At 40.8% G+C, this 13,353-nt stretch overlaps 1 protein-coding gene across 5 annotated transcripts in view; it reads left to right on the forward strand.

Annotated features, from left to right (window-relative positions):
* The window catches only part of LOC123999083 (long-chain-fatty-acid--CoA ligase 6-like), a 48,744-nt gene extending 36,311 nt beyond the window's left edge, over positions 1-12,433 (forward strand). For all 5 annotated transcript variants that reach the window (XM_046304463.1, XM_046304461.1, XM_046304465.1 and 2 more), the window contains 6 exons: positions 4,822-4,910; positions 6,104-6,220; positions 6,444-6,587; positions 9,685-9,786; positions 10,045-10,116; positions 10,256-12,433. In XM_046304463.1, the coding sequence (XP_046160419.1) occupies positions 4,822-4,910; positions 6,104-6,220; positions 6,444-6,587; positions 9,685-9,786; positions 10,045-10,116; positions 10,256-10,396 (665 nt within the window). In that variant the 3' untranslated portion in view covers positions 10,397-12,433. The remainder of the gene's footprint in view (positions 1-4,821; positions 4,911-6,103; positions 6,221-6,443; positions 6,588-9,684; positions 9,787-10,044; positions 10,117-10,255) is intronic.
* The last annotated feature ends 920 nt before the right edge of the window (positions 12,434-13,353 follow it).

The following is a 13,353-nucleotide window of genomic DNA, read 5'->3' on the forward strand; positions in this document are numbered from 1 at the left end:
GGTATCAAAAGCAGCACTAAGGTCTAGGAGCACGAGGACAGATGCAGAGCCTCAGTCTGATGCCATTAAAAGGTAATTTACCAGCTTCACAAGTGCAGTCTCAGTGCTATGATGGGGTCTAAAACCAGACTGAAGCATTTCGTATACATTGTTTGTCTTCAGGAAGGCAGTGAGTTGCTGCGCAACAGCCTTTTCTAAACATTTTGAGAGGAATGGAAGATTCGATAAAGGCCGATAGTTTTTTATATTTTCTGGGTCAAGGTTTGGCTTTTTCAAGAGAGGCTTTATTACTGCCACTTTTAGTGAGTTTGGTACACATCCGGTGGATAGAGAGCCGTTTATTATGTTCAGCATAGGAGGGCCAAGCACAGGAAGCAGCTCTTTCAGTAGTTTAGTTGGAATAGGGTCCAGTATGCAGCTTGAAGGTTTAGAGGCCATGATTATTTTCATCGTGTCAAGAGATATAGTACTAAAACACTTGAGCGTCTCTCTTGATCCTAGGTTCTGGCAGAGTTGTGCAGACTCAGGACAACTGAGCTATACAGGGTGAGGGGTACTGTGGTCAATGTCTCCACCTAGTGGTAAAATACAGAAAAGCAAACAGTAAAACAATTGGAAGGGGAGCATATTTCAACTGCAGTAAATATAATTGATGTAAAACCACTACTATATTTTTTTGGGGGGGGGGTGACAGTTAAACAAAACTAGGGAGAACATCAAAAGCAAAAAGGACTAACTGGTTCTAACAATAGTGCGCTAGTGAGCTTTTCTCATGAATGTATGTGAAGTACAAATGGCTCCAATAGCCAAAGTATCACTTTGTTTAAGGGGGGAGGCATTCACAAAAACACACTATAGTCCTTATCTAGGTTAATTAAGACCTCTGGGGCCTAAAGTATTGATCCAGAACATCTCTCTGGGCTGTCGATGTTTGTCAACGTCGCAACAGCGTTTGTTTTTGCTAACATTCAATTCCAAAATAACTCACAAGCTGAGTGTCCTCTCTTTTTTAAACAGAGGGACACTGGGCTGTTGAGGTCATAACATTGAATGGCACTTCGGCGCTCACACATTCTAGTGCGTAACTTCCTTGAGGTCTCGCCTACGTTAAATTAGTTGCACAGGCAGCAAATCACATAGATCACACTGCGAGAATTGCAGTTGATGGTACCTTTGAATTTAGGGTCACGATCCGATCTGGGGTGCAGGAAACATCATACATTTGGTGTTACTGGCATTGGGTACAATTGCCACACGTGCATTTGCTGGGAGGAACAGGCAGGATGTTGGTCTTGTTTGCGCTTTGGCTTAGATCGGACAACATTGTCTTAAATGTTTTTAGCGCTATGTCAAGCAGCATGGGAGGCTGCTGAAATGTATTGCCTAGAGCTGGGTCTAAGCAGAGAATATGCCAACATGTTTTGATGATGCCTAGGAGTTCTGGACTTTGCTCAGTGTAGGTAGTGACCATTTGGATGGAGGATCTAGCTCGTGGGCTTGCTCAGTAGCTGCGCTATAGGAATTTCCACGAGTTTACTTGGTTTAACCATGTGTAGCCCTTTGCTCTAAATCTGTAATCTTCTGTCGAATGCACTTTGACTGAAGCAGAAGCTCTGACCCTATGTTGTTAACTTTGAGCATGGAGGAAGTTGTTTGTCGGTGCTCGTTCTGAATAGATGAGGGAGGTACCGGTTTTGGTGACGCCTATGTCCGGGAAGTCCAGACCTCCCTCGCAGGTGTCCCGTAATGAAATTCAGAAATTGGTGAAAGGACACCAGGAAGTTTAGGTTACCCTTGTAGAAAACAAACATGTCATCAATGTAGCATTTCCAAACAACCAGGCTCTCAAAAAAATGGTTAATTCTAAACGTCTCGTTTAGAATGAACTTTTTCCCACTTATCCGAGGTGCAGTTTAGTGAAGTCGGTTGCCATCCTTGTGCCCATGGCAGTCCTACTACACTGCAGGAAGTCGGCATCGTCAAACTTAAAGTAGTATTAGGTGACCATCAACCTCATGGGTTCAGCTAGGAAAGAAGAGGGTGGCTTGGGTTCTCATGTCAAGGAAATGGACAGCGTTCAATTCCTAGTTCATAAGGAATGACGGTGTACAGGGACTGAACGTCAAAAGACACTAAGAGACACTGTTCTGTTATCCCAATCAGTCAGTCAATAGTTTTAGAAAGTCACTGATGTCTTTGAGATAAGATGGCAGATTTGAGACAATGGGTTTCAGGTGGTTGACAGAGTGAGCTATTCTAAAATTAGTCTCCCAATCCCTGACATGATGGGTCTGCCCAGAGGGTTATCCGTGTTCTTGTGTAGCTTAGGCACCATGTAAACTCAGCAAAAAAAAGAAACATTGTTTTTTCAGAACCCTGTCTTTCAAAGATCATTTGTAAAAATGCAAATAACTTCACAGATCTTCATTGTAAAGGGTTTAAATGCTGTTTCCCATGCTTGTTCAATAAACCATAAACAACTAATGAACATGCACCTGTGGAACGGTCGTTAAGACACTAACAGCTTACAGATGGTAGGCAATTAAGGTCACAGTTATGAAAACTTTTAGAACAGGGCGTGTGAGTTTAGAACAGGGCGTGTGAGGTTGTGTTGGAAATATCTTAACACTCGTACTTTTTCATTTTTTTAAATCTATGATTTTGTGATTGAATGCTTCCTCCAATGTCTCTGATCTGTTCATTGTAGGTGGAGTCAGAGGGAAGTGGCATGTAGAAGTTTCAGTCTGAGCCTCACTTCTAAACAACAAAAAACTCCTGTAATCTGACTGTTCTGAAAAATGTCTGAAGGTCTACAGAGATGAAGTCATTAATGGGAACAAAAGACGAACCTCGATTCAGGAGGGATACTTCCGATGGTTCAAGATGCTTTAGGGAAAGGTTGACTATTTGGCTTTTTGTTTGTGTAGTGTTGTACCGGTGCGTAGTTTCCTCCTTGTTTTTCTGGTCTCATCTCATCCGCCTGTCCATTGGTTCACTGTGAATTGTGCTGTTCACCCAATTTTGTTGTTCCATTGGCATCTGTAGTTCAGTGTCTGTTGTACTAGAGGTGGATACTAGAGTTTACGGGGTGCATGGAATTGTCACAAACAACTAGTCTCCCCTAGCTGGGTTGACGCGGCCTCTTTTATGTCTTCTGTATTGTGCTCTAGGGGCTGACTTGGATAGCCAAGAGTACAGATAAACCTCAGAGTAATCTCGTTGTCCCTGCGGAACTTCTCCTTTTTGCACTCTCTCTCTCAGCTCATTTTAGGTTTGCTGGTTAGTTGCCCATCTTTCAAACACTCTTCTAATTGTGTCTCTATTAGGGTTTGTTCTCCTTATTTTGTAGGTAAGAGATTGTGGCTGCCTTCAACACGAAAGAGCATCTATTCAAGGTGTCAGTCCAGGTGTTGGTTAGTCAGATAATGTCACCCCAGGTAGATGGGTTTTGTCCGGTCCTAGTTGGATGTCTTTCCATTCAGAATGGAATACATTACTTGTCCGTCCTCGGTGACTCCAGCATAATAGCATTTTCAAAGGAGTTATCGCTTAAAAGGGTGTCCAAAAATGTATTGGAATGATTGATACTGTTATTTACTCCTTGGGCTATGGTTGGGGGAGCATTTACTCCTTGGGCTATGGTTGGGGGAGCATTTACTCCTTGGGCTATGGTTGGGGGAGCATTTACTCCTTGGGCTATGGTTGGGGGAGCATTTACTCCTTGGGCTATGGTTGGGGGAGCAAGCTGTCAAATCTTATATGTTAAGAAATTAAGGGTGATCTATAAATGTGAATTGAGGTGCAACCAAAATGTTTCATCACAAGGCGCATCGCTCACTCATCATTTAAAAGAGGACATTTCAGCCTTCATCAGAATAATTACGCAAAGGGAATGGACAATTATTGATCAATCAAGTACAAAGGAGGAGCGAAAACCCACAGAAACTCGGCCCTCCAAGGAATGAGTTTGTCACGCGAAATAGGGCATGGGGAAGACAATTAGGGTGAACTCTTCAGCTGGTGGTGCTAATGAGAGAGGGTGTGGTAGGTTATACAGGTTGGTCCTCAGTGTGGTCAATGTATCCACCTAGTGGTAAAACAGCAGAAAAGGAAACGGTTAAACAATTGGAAAGATAAGGTGAGCATATTTCAACTGCAGTTGATATAATAGATGTAAAACCATTACTATAGAATACATGTTGAATATGTTATGTCAGGGGTATCAAACACATCCCATGGAGTGCCTAGTGTCTGCAGGTTTTTCCTTTCAATTAAGCCCTAGACAACCAGGTGTTGAGAGTTCCTTACTAATTAGTGACCTTAATTCATCAATCAGGTACAAGGGAGGATCGAAAACCTGCAGACACTATTTTATTTATTTTTTATTTCACCTTTAACCAGGTAAGCTAGTTGAGAACAAGTTCTCATTTACAACTGTGACCTGGCCAAGATAAAGCAAAGCAGTGTGGCACACACAACACAGAGTTACACATGGAATAAACAAGCGTACAGTCAATAACACAATAGAAAAAAAGAACGTCTATATACAGTGTGCAAATGGCGCCAGGCCCTCCGTGGAATGAGTTTGACACCTGTGTGTTAGGTATTGGAAAATAAACAAGAGGGCTAAGTTCTTCAGCTTTATATATGCTTTTTTGGGGGGCATTCTACTGTCATAATTTGCATAATGCATCATTTTTGGTGGCAGCTAGTTTACTGTGCAATGACTTGAATCAAACAAATGAAGACATCAATTAGTGCTGTCTGTAAGCAAAAAAAAATGTTTCTCATATTTGTGCTTGTTTTGATGACTAACTCTAGGTCATGTGGGGGCACCACTGCCATGTAACCTCATCAAGCTGGTGGATGTGGCTGAAAAGAACTACTTTGCTGCCAAAGGAGAAGGAGAGGTGAGTTGAATGAAACGTCAAGGATATTTTTGTTGTTGATCATCTGTACTTGAACAGGGTCACAGACAGTTGGTCATTGAGGCTACTATAGTGGGTATCATCATTATTCACCCCACTGTGGATTTGTTCACATTTTGTTCCGTGACAATAGGATTCAAATGGATTTGGTTGTGATTTTTTTGTTGCTGTTCTTGTAAATAAACCTACACAAAGTACTCAATGTCAAAGTGAAAAGAAAATTCTACAAATGTTAACAAACTAAGACAAATGTAATAACTAAAATATAGTTGCAAAAGTGTTCACCCCTTTTGTTTGGGTAAGACTTTATTATTTCAGGAGTAGAATTTGGCTTAACAAATCACAAAATAAGACTCCCTCTTTGTGAAATAATAGGGGTTGACATGATTTTTCATTCTATCCCTTCCTCTGTCCTCCATGTGTACGTACAACATACTGTAAGGTCCCTCAGTGAAGTATTGAATTTCAACTACAAAGACCAGGGAGCTTTTCAAAAGCCTCGTAAAGAAGGGCAGTGATGGGTAACCATAACATATCAGACATTGAATATCTCTTTTTAAGAATGGTCACGTTAATAATTATGCCGTGGATGGTGTATTAAACCACCCAGACACAACACGTATACAATCATCCTCCTGATCTGCTGCAGGAAAGGATGTCAGGGATGTCACCTTGAGGCCAATTGGTGAATTTTAACTGCTACAGAGTTCAACTGCTGTGAAGGAAGAACTGAGGGTGCATTAACAACATTGTAGTCCACAATAATTGCCTAAATGACAGAGTGAAAAGAATGAAAATGTACAGAGTAACAAATATTCCAAAATATGACAGAAGGCACTGAAGTAATACTGAAGAAGGGAGAGAAAAGGAATACACCTTTTGGCCTTAATGCAAAGCCTTAGGTGTGGGGCAAATCCAACACAACACATCAATGAGTAACTCCCTCCTTATTTTCAAGCATAGTGGGGGCTGAATTCATTTCAATCCTACTTTGAAACACAACAAAATGTAAAACAATGCAATTGGGGGGGGGGGTGAATACTTCTGATAGCCACTGTATGTACAATATGTTAGCAATAGTCAAAATGATAGTTGGGTGCTGAACATATTCTCCTTAATTATCACTTTGTTTTCCTCTCTCTCTCGCTCTCTCTCTCTCTCCAATCATCCATTAGGTGTGTGTGAAAGGGCCCAATGTTTTTAAGGGCTACCTTAAAGACCCAGGGAGGACGGCTGAAACGCTAGACACAGACGGCTGGCTCCACACCGGAGACATAGGGAAATGGTTACCTGTACGTACACACGCTTGTCTATGACCCTTCACTTGCAAAGACAATTCCTCAAACATCTCTTTGCCATCCTTGTACAATATTCTATTTTATGGTTGAATCCGATCCACAAGTATCTCAGTTAAAATGTAAGGTATGAGCGTATTTCAAGACAGGATTCAGACCGGTTTCCCACTATCTCCTCATGACGTCTGCCCTCTTCTCTCCTGTCCCCTACACTCCTCAGAACGGTACACTAAAGATCGTTGACCGGAAGAAGCACATCTTTAAGCTGGCCCAGGGAGAGTACATCTCCCCTGAGAAGATAGAGAACATTTACATCCGCTGTGAGCCTGTGACCCAGCTCTACGTCCATGGTGACAGTCTACAGGTGAACTAACCTACCTCACTAACCACCTCTTCCTTATCACATCACAGCACGTGGTTTCGTTGCTTGAGCATTATGAGAGATGGTCACTGGACCCAGAACCACCTGAGGATACCTAGACTGTGTCCAGACTGTACATGTACCCATGTGCTCTAAACCAAACCCATGCAGTTTTAGTTTTTCTGTTTGTTGCCAGAGGACATAGATAATCGGGTCAAGCCAATTCATTATATATGTCGCTCAATTTGTTTATAAACCACTTATCCAGTCAAGTCAGTAGTGGATTTTCTTAATGCCACAGTATATGCTTGCCACTGTTTACTGTTTTACAGCTAGTTTCATAGAGACACAGACTTACTTAGGTCCATACTGTAGCTCCTTTGGGAGGATTGGTCATTGACTACTTGAACACACCCAGTTCTAATCAGTCTTCACCAGCTCATTCCCTCCCGTGTGCGTGTGTGTGTGTGTGTGTGTGTGTGTGTGTGTGTGTGTGTGTGTGTGTGTGTGTGTGTGTGTGTGTGTGTGTGTGTGTGTGTGTGTGTGTGTGTGTGTGTGTGTGTGTGTGTGTGTGTGTGTGTGTGTGTGTGTGTGTGGAGAGATGTATGTATGAAAATTATTATTATAAAATGGAGTCACAGGAGAATTTCCATAATCCAGAAAAAAAAAACATAAATTGATATATACACTACTGTTCTAAAGTTTGGGGTCACTTAGAAATGTCCTTGTTTTTGAAAGAAAAGCACTTTTCTGTCCATTAAAATAACATCAAACTGATCAGAAATAGGGTGTAGACATTGTTAATGTTGTAAATTACTATTGTAGCTGGAAACTTCTGATTTTTATTTTATGGAATATCTACATAGGTGTACAGAGGCCCATTATCAGCAACCATCACTCCAGTTTTCCAAGTTTATAATTTTAAAAGGCTAATTGATCATTAGAAACCCTTTTGAAATGATGTTAGCACAGCTGAAAACTGTTTTGTTTAAAGAAGCAATGAAACTGGCCTTTAGACTAGTTGAGTATCTGGAGCATCAGCATTTGTGGGTTCAGTTACAGGCTCAAAATGGCCAGAAACAAAGCAGTTTCTTCTGAAACTCGTCAGTCTATTCTTGTTCTGAGAAATGAAGGCTATTCCATGCGAGAAATTGCCAAGAAACTGAAGATGTCATACAACGCTGTGAACTACTCCCCTTCACAGAACAGCACAAACTAGCCCTAACCAGAATAGAAAGAAGAGTGTGAGGCCCCGGTGCAAAATGAATAGGAAATATAGTCAAGAGGTTGACAAGGTTATAAATAGTGATTTATTTTGCAACTCATTTCATGTATGTTTTCCAAAGAAAACAAGGACATTTCTAAGTGACACCAAACTTTTGAACGGTAGTGAATGTTTGGACACACCTACTCACTCAAGGGTTTTTCTTTATTTTTACAATTTTCTACATTGCAGAATAATAGTGAAGACATAGAATAATGTAGTAACCAAAAAAGTTTAAAAAATAAAAATAGATTTTATATTTGAGATTCTTCGCAGTAGCCACCCTTTGCCTTGATGACAGCTTTGCACACTCTTGGCATTCTCTCAACCAGCTTAATGAGGTGGTCACCTGGAAGGCATTTCAATTAACAGATGTGCCTTGTTAAAAGTTAATTTGTGGAATTTATTTCCTTAATGAGCTTGAGACAATCAGTTGTGATGTGACAAGGTAGGGGTGGCATGCAGAAGATTTGGTAAAAGACCAATTCCATACTATGGCAAGAACAGCTCAAATAAGCAAACAAAAACAACAGTCCATCATTACTTTAAGACATGAAGGTCAGTCAATCCAGAAAATGTCAAGAACTTTGAAAGTTTCTTCAAGTGCAGTCACAAAAACCATCAAGCACTATGATGAAATTGGGTCTCATGAGGACCGCCACAGGAAAGGAAGACCCAGAGTTACCTCTGCTGCAGAGGATATGTTCATTAGAGTTAACTGCACCTCAGATTGCAGCCCAAATAAATGCTTCACAGAGTTCAAGTAACAGACACATCTCAACAACTGTTCAGAGGAGACTGCGTGAGTCAGGCCTTCATGGTCGAATTACTGCAAAGAAACCACTACTAAAGGACACCATTAAGAAGAGACTTGCTCCGTGCAAGAAACACGAGCAATGGACATTAGACCGGTGGAAATCTGTCGTTTGGTCTGATGAGTCCAAATGTTTGGTTGTAACCACCGTGTCTTTGTGAGACGTGGAGTAGTTGAACGGATGGTCTCTGCATGTGTGATTCCCACCGTGAAGCATGGAGGAGGAGGTGTGATGGTGTGGGGGTGCTTTGCTATTGACACTGTCTGTGACTTATTTAGAATTCAAGGCACACTCAACCAGCATGGCTACCACAGAATTCTGCAGCGATATGCCATCCTGTCTGGTTTGCACTTAGTCCCACTATCACTTGTTTTTCGTCAGGACAATGACCCAACACACCTCCCGGCTGTGTACGGGCTATTTGACCAAGAAGAAGAGCGATGGAGTGCTGCATTAGATCTCCTGGCCTCCACAATCACCAGACCTCAACCCAATTGAGATGGTTTGGGATGAGTTGGAGCGCAGAATAAAGGAAAAGCACCCAACAAGTGCTCAGCATATGTGGGAACTCTTTCAAGACTGTTGGAAAAGCATTCTAGGTGAAGCTGGTTGAGAGAATGCCAAGAGTGTGCAACGCTGTCATCAAGGCAAAGGGTGGCTACTTTGAAGAATCTAAAATATATTTGAACTTTTCTCTCAAACACCACTAAAATTATAATTGCTAGCCTTTCCTTTGAGTTTGAGTCAACCTTTTTAGGTTACTGCTAACTTTTTTTTAGTTACTACATGATTCCATGTGTGTTATTTCATTGTTTTGATATCTTCTCTATTATCCTACAATGTAGAAAATAGTAAAGAAATTTAAGAAAAACCCTTGAATGAGTAAATTATGTAAAAAGGGCTTCATAAAAACATTTGATTGATAGGTGTGTCCACACTTTTGACTGGTTCTGTATATATTTATTTTCTCCCCTTTCTAACTTCTAATGTTCATATGCTATATGGTCTGTTACTCTTCCAGTCCTGTCTGGTTGCCATAGTTGTTCCTGACCCAGAGACAATGCCTGCTTGGGCCCTGAAGAAAGGCATGGAGGGGAGCTATCGGGACCTTTGTAAAAATACTGTATGTGATTTTAAATTAGTCTACATTCAATGGTGTGTTTGTTCCATTTGTTGCCATGATGAAAGGTGTCAACTATGTGTTATGTGAATAGAGAAATAGCCCTAGATTCTCAGTAAACTGATTAAACAAAATGAAAGTGTGCCCTGTTGAACACATTTTTGTTAAGAGTTGGACCCTTTGTTGAATAGGTTGGCACAACACACGGTATCATTTTCGAGAGTCATAGCGTGGTGGTGTTGTGTCTCTGTTTGTGTAAAGGTCCTGAAGAAAGCCATCATGGAAGACTTGCAGCGACTGGGCAAGGCGAGCGGCCTCCACTCGTTTGAGCAGGTGGGTGTGTCAATTGGGAGGTGTTCATTGGTGGGGGCAACTGACACTCCGTTTTAACAAATTACAAGTATCTGAAAGAGAACTCTATGATGACACAGGATCCTGTCTACATTTTATAATGTCTTCATTCTCTCCTAAGGTGAAAAACATCTACGTCCATAATGAGCTATTCTCGATACAGAATGGCCTGTTGACTCCGACACTAAAAGCAAAGAGACCTGAGCTGAGGGAGTTTTTCAAGGAGAAGATTGAAGACCTGTACGAAAACATCTCCATGTGAAACACGATCCACAAACTAAAAGCCTGGTTCTCAGCAACATCACTCCTCATTCACCCTTCACTCCACTTCACCCCTATGAAACCACAAAAACAGACTAAAATCAGGCAAACAAGTTACTGACTGTGGTTCAGGAAGGAATAATCGATTTCTCTTTTGACGCCCGCTGACCGGGTGTTGCCCGCTGCCCCACGGCAGCCAATGTAGATCTTCAACCAAATCAACCATCTAGAAACGGCAGCAACAGACAGTCAACATAGCCTGCACGTTCCTCTTTCCTTTGTAGGCCTATCAAAACACAACTTAAAGATTGCATCAGTTTTTTTTCCCGACATGATGTGCTCAGAGTTTGCCTGGTAAGAACATGCATACATGGGCTAAGGGCAGTGCATGCAGTGTGCTCTGCATTGTTGGGACTATTGTTACATGATACTTCAAAATTTGTCCTGGGATTTTCTGGCCGGCGATAGTCAAACTGTATGGCTTTCTCATGTAGTCGATATCGACAAGCTCCACCCATTTGACGGAGGTTAGAACAAAATGGACAGTGACATTTTGAGTTTACATAGTACAAATGTATAGGCTTTGGAGTTCATTTTGGTCGCAAAGTATTACTATGTAGATGTAAGCATATGAATGGATTTTTTTTGTTTTGCGTGTAGTGAGATGAATTGTAACTTATTGAATTTTCTGTCATATGGAATCATCACCATATCCTTGTATTGAATGAGTGCATCAATAGCGATTAGGGGTGGGGATGGGGCAGAGAAAAATCAAATAAATTCTGGAATGATTGATTTATTTTCCATGTCAAGCGATGCTCAATCAAACTAAAACAGGATTATCTTTGCATTTCAACACTGACTCATTTGGCTGGGCGATATAGACAAAGTGTTAACTATGATCACGATCGAGATAAAGGGTCATATGTTTACTATGGCACAACAAAAGTCTACGTCGAGCTAGCAGATGCTAGTGCCTGCTTCTTCTCAGCAGCCAACAACCACAATGTTGAGCGCCGAAGGTCTATAGTGTATATTTTCTTCAAGTACCTCAGATGATGTTTCATCATCATATTTGATGTCTGATTTTAGTGGGGGAAAGGCTGCACTTACAGAGCCTCTGAAATATGTTTGCGGGCAGTGGAACCTCACATTGTCGGTTACAGCTAACCAATTAACCTCCATATCGAAGTTGCATGGGGGTAAGGGTTTCGACTCAAGCTCAAAGGAAAGGCTAGCAATTGTAATTTTACTGGGTTTCGAGTGAACCGAGGCCTGACGACTAGCCTACAAAGTACATGCCTACATGATTTAGCTCTGCAGGCTAACACAGTGTTGTGACACAGTCAGCCAGGGCTCAAATCATAGCGTCCATCACATAGATTAATATAATGTATTTGTAACATCCAGCTCATTTTATTTGGTAAAACACTTTACATTTTTTACACCGTGTCAAAAGAAATTATTGACTTAAGCCCTTGGCTCCTATAAGGACCATAGGCCGTTGATGGTAGTCCTCCATCTCACTTATTTTGGGGCAAGTTTTTCAACTTTGCACCAATTGAGGCCGCTCTCAGTCATTTCGGCCTGGACAAATACACCTGTCAGATAAATATCTAACTGGATTTTTTTTTTTCATTAAAAAAAATCCTGAGTCACAATCACAAGTCTCTGCTTACCAACAAGCTGTTCAGAGGATAACATGAATCCACTTCACAGATAAGATGTGATTGACATATGTAGGGAAGAGTATGAGGATTGTGTGCATTGCATCTGGCAGAACAAGCATGCTTGTACAGCACTTTTGTAAATTAATGTAAAGTATAAAAGGTCAACAATTTTTCTTTGCATGTAAAACCATGGGACTGGTGAGGAATCAATAAAAATGTATAGTCAAATTCCAACTGATGAATTTAAACAGGGCAGAATATAAATAATCATGTAGTATGTTTAAAAATATATAAATAATAGTATGTTTTATAGTAAATCTAAATGATGGGCAGGAGAGGAATAAAGCTGTACATGTTGGATATTTGAATACTCTTGTGTTTTTCCTTCTTTGACTAATGACACGACTCCAGGTGAGGTCATGTTTCAAACCTGATACAGCGTTAGGACAGATAGAATAATGAGTTAGTTATAAAATGGGGTGATTCTAAAAAATGATTTAGCGCAAGTGTACTCTATTTTTGCATCTCACTTTTATGACCAGCAGGGGTCGCAGAAATACATTTTAGGGGGGTTCACCGCCATTCAAAATCATTTCTGAATAGCTCGAGAGGCTCAAGCTCATTCAAGTTGCTGAAGATCCAGAATGGAAATGCTCGCTATGGCCAATTACAATATTTTAATAATTTAATTAATAATATTTTGTTCAAACTATCTTTCTGATTCGCTGGCTTTCTAATTTGATCTAACAAGTGAAACACTTGGGCAAAAAAGTTATGTTGCCTAGCTAGCAGTAGCTAGTTTAGCAGGGGTCATTTCCTGGTCACTCAAAAACGTTTGTTAGCTCGTATTCATATTTTGTTTGAACAATTACAGTATGAGCTACTATGATTATACCTGAAGGCCTTATCTCCCTAGACTTATTTTAATGTATTCCTACACAGATAAGATATACAGTAGCCATCTATAACATTATTAGAAAAAAACATTTCTGACAACCAGCTACACACATTTACCTACAGCACAACTGGTTGACAAAAAAATTACCCAAGCCCAATGTGCTCACCAAACTAGTTTTCTACCTTCCAGAGAAAGTTAAACCCTGCTCATAGCTGATCAGTAGGTTTTCCTACTATGGTTGCTGTTCACTTGCCTGGCAGAAGCAAATTGGTCTGGATGCCAAACAAGCTGGTCATTACGCACATCTTTTGTTTAATTCTCAGAACTGAAGTGACTCTTCGCTAAACCCCTCTCTGTGTAACGGATGTGAAACGGCTAGCTTAGTTAGCA

The sequence above is a fragment of the Oncorhynchus gorbuscha genome, linkage group LG16 (assembly GCF_021184085.1).
Source record: "Oncorhynchus gorbuscha isolate QuinsamMale2020 ecotype Even-year linkage group LG16, OgorEven_v1.0, whole genome shotgun sequence".
Lineage (NCBI taxonomy): Eukaryota > Metazoa > Chordata > Actinopteri > Salmoniformes > Salmonidae > Oncorhynchus > Oncorhynchus gorbuscha.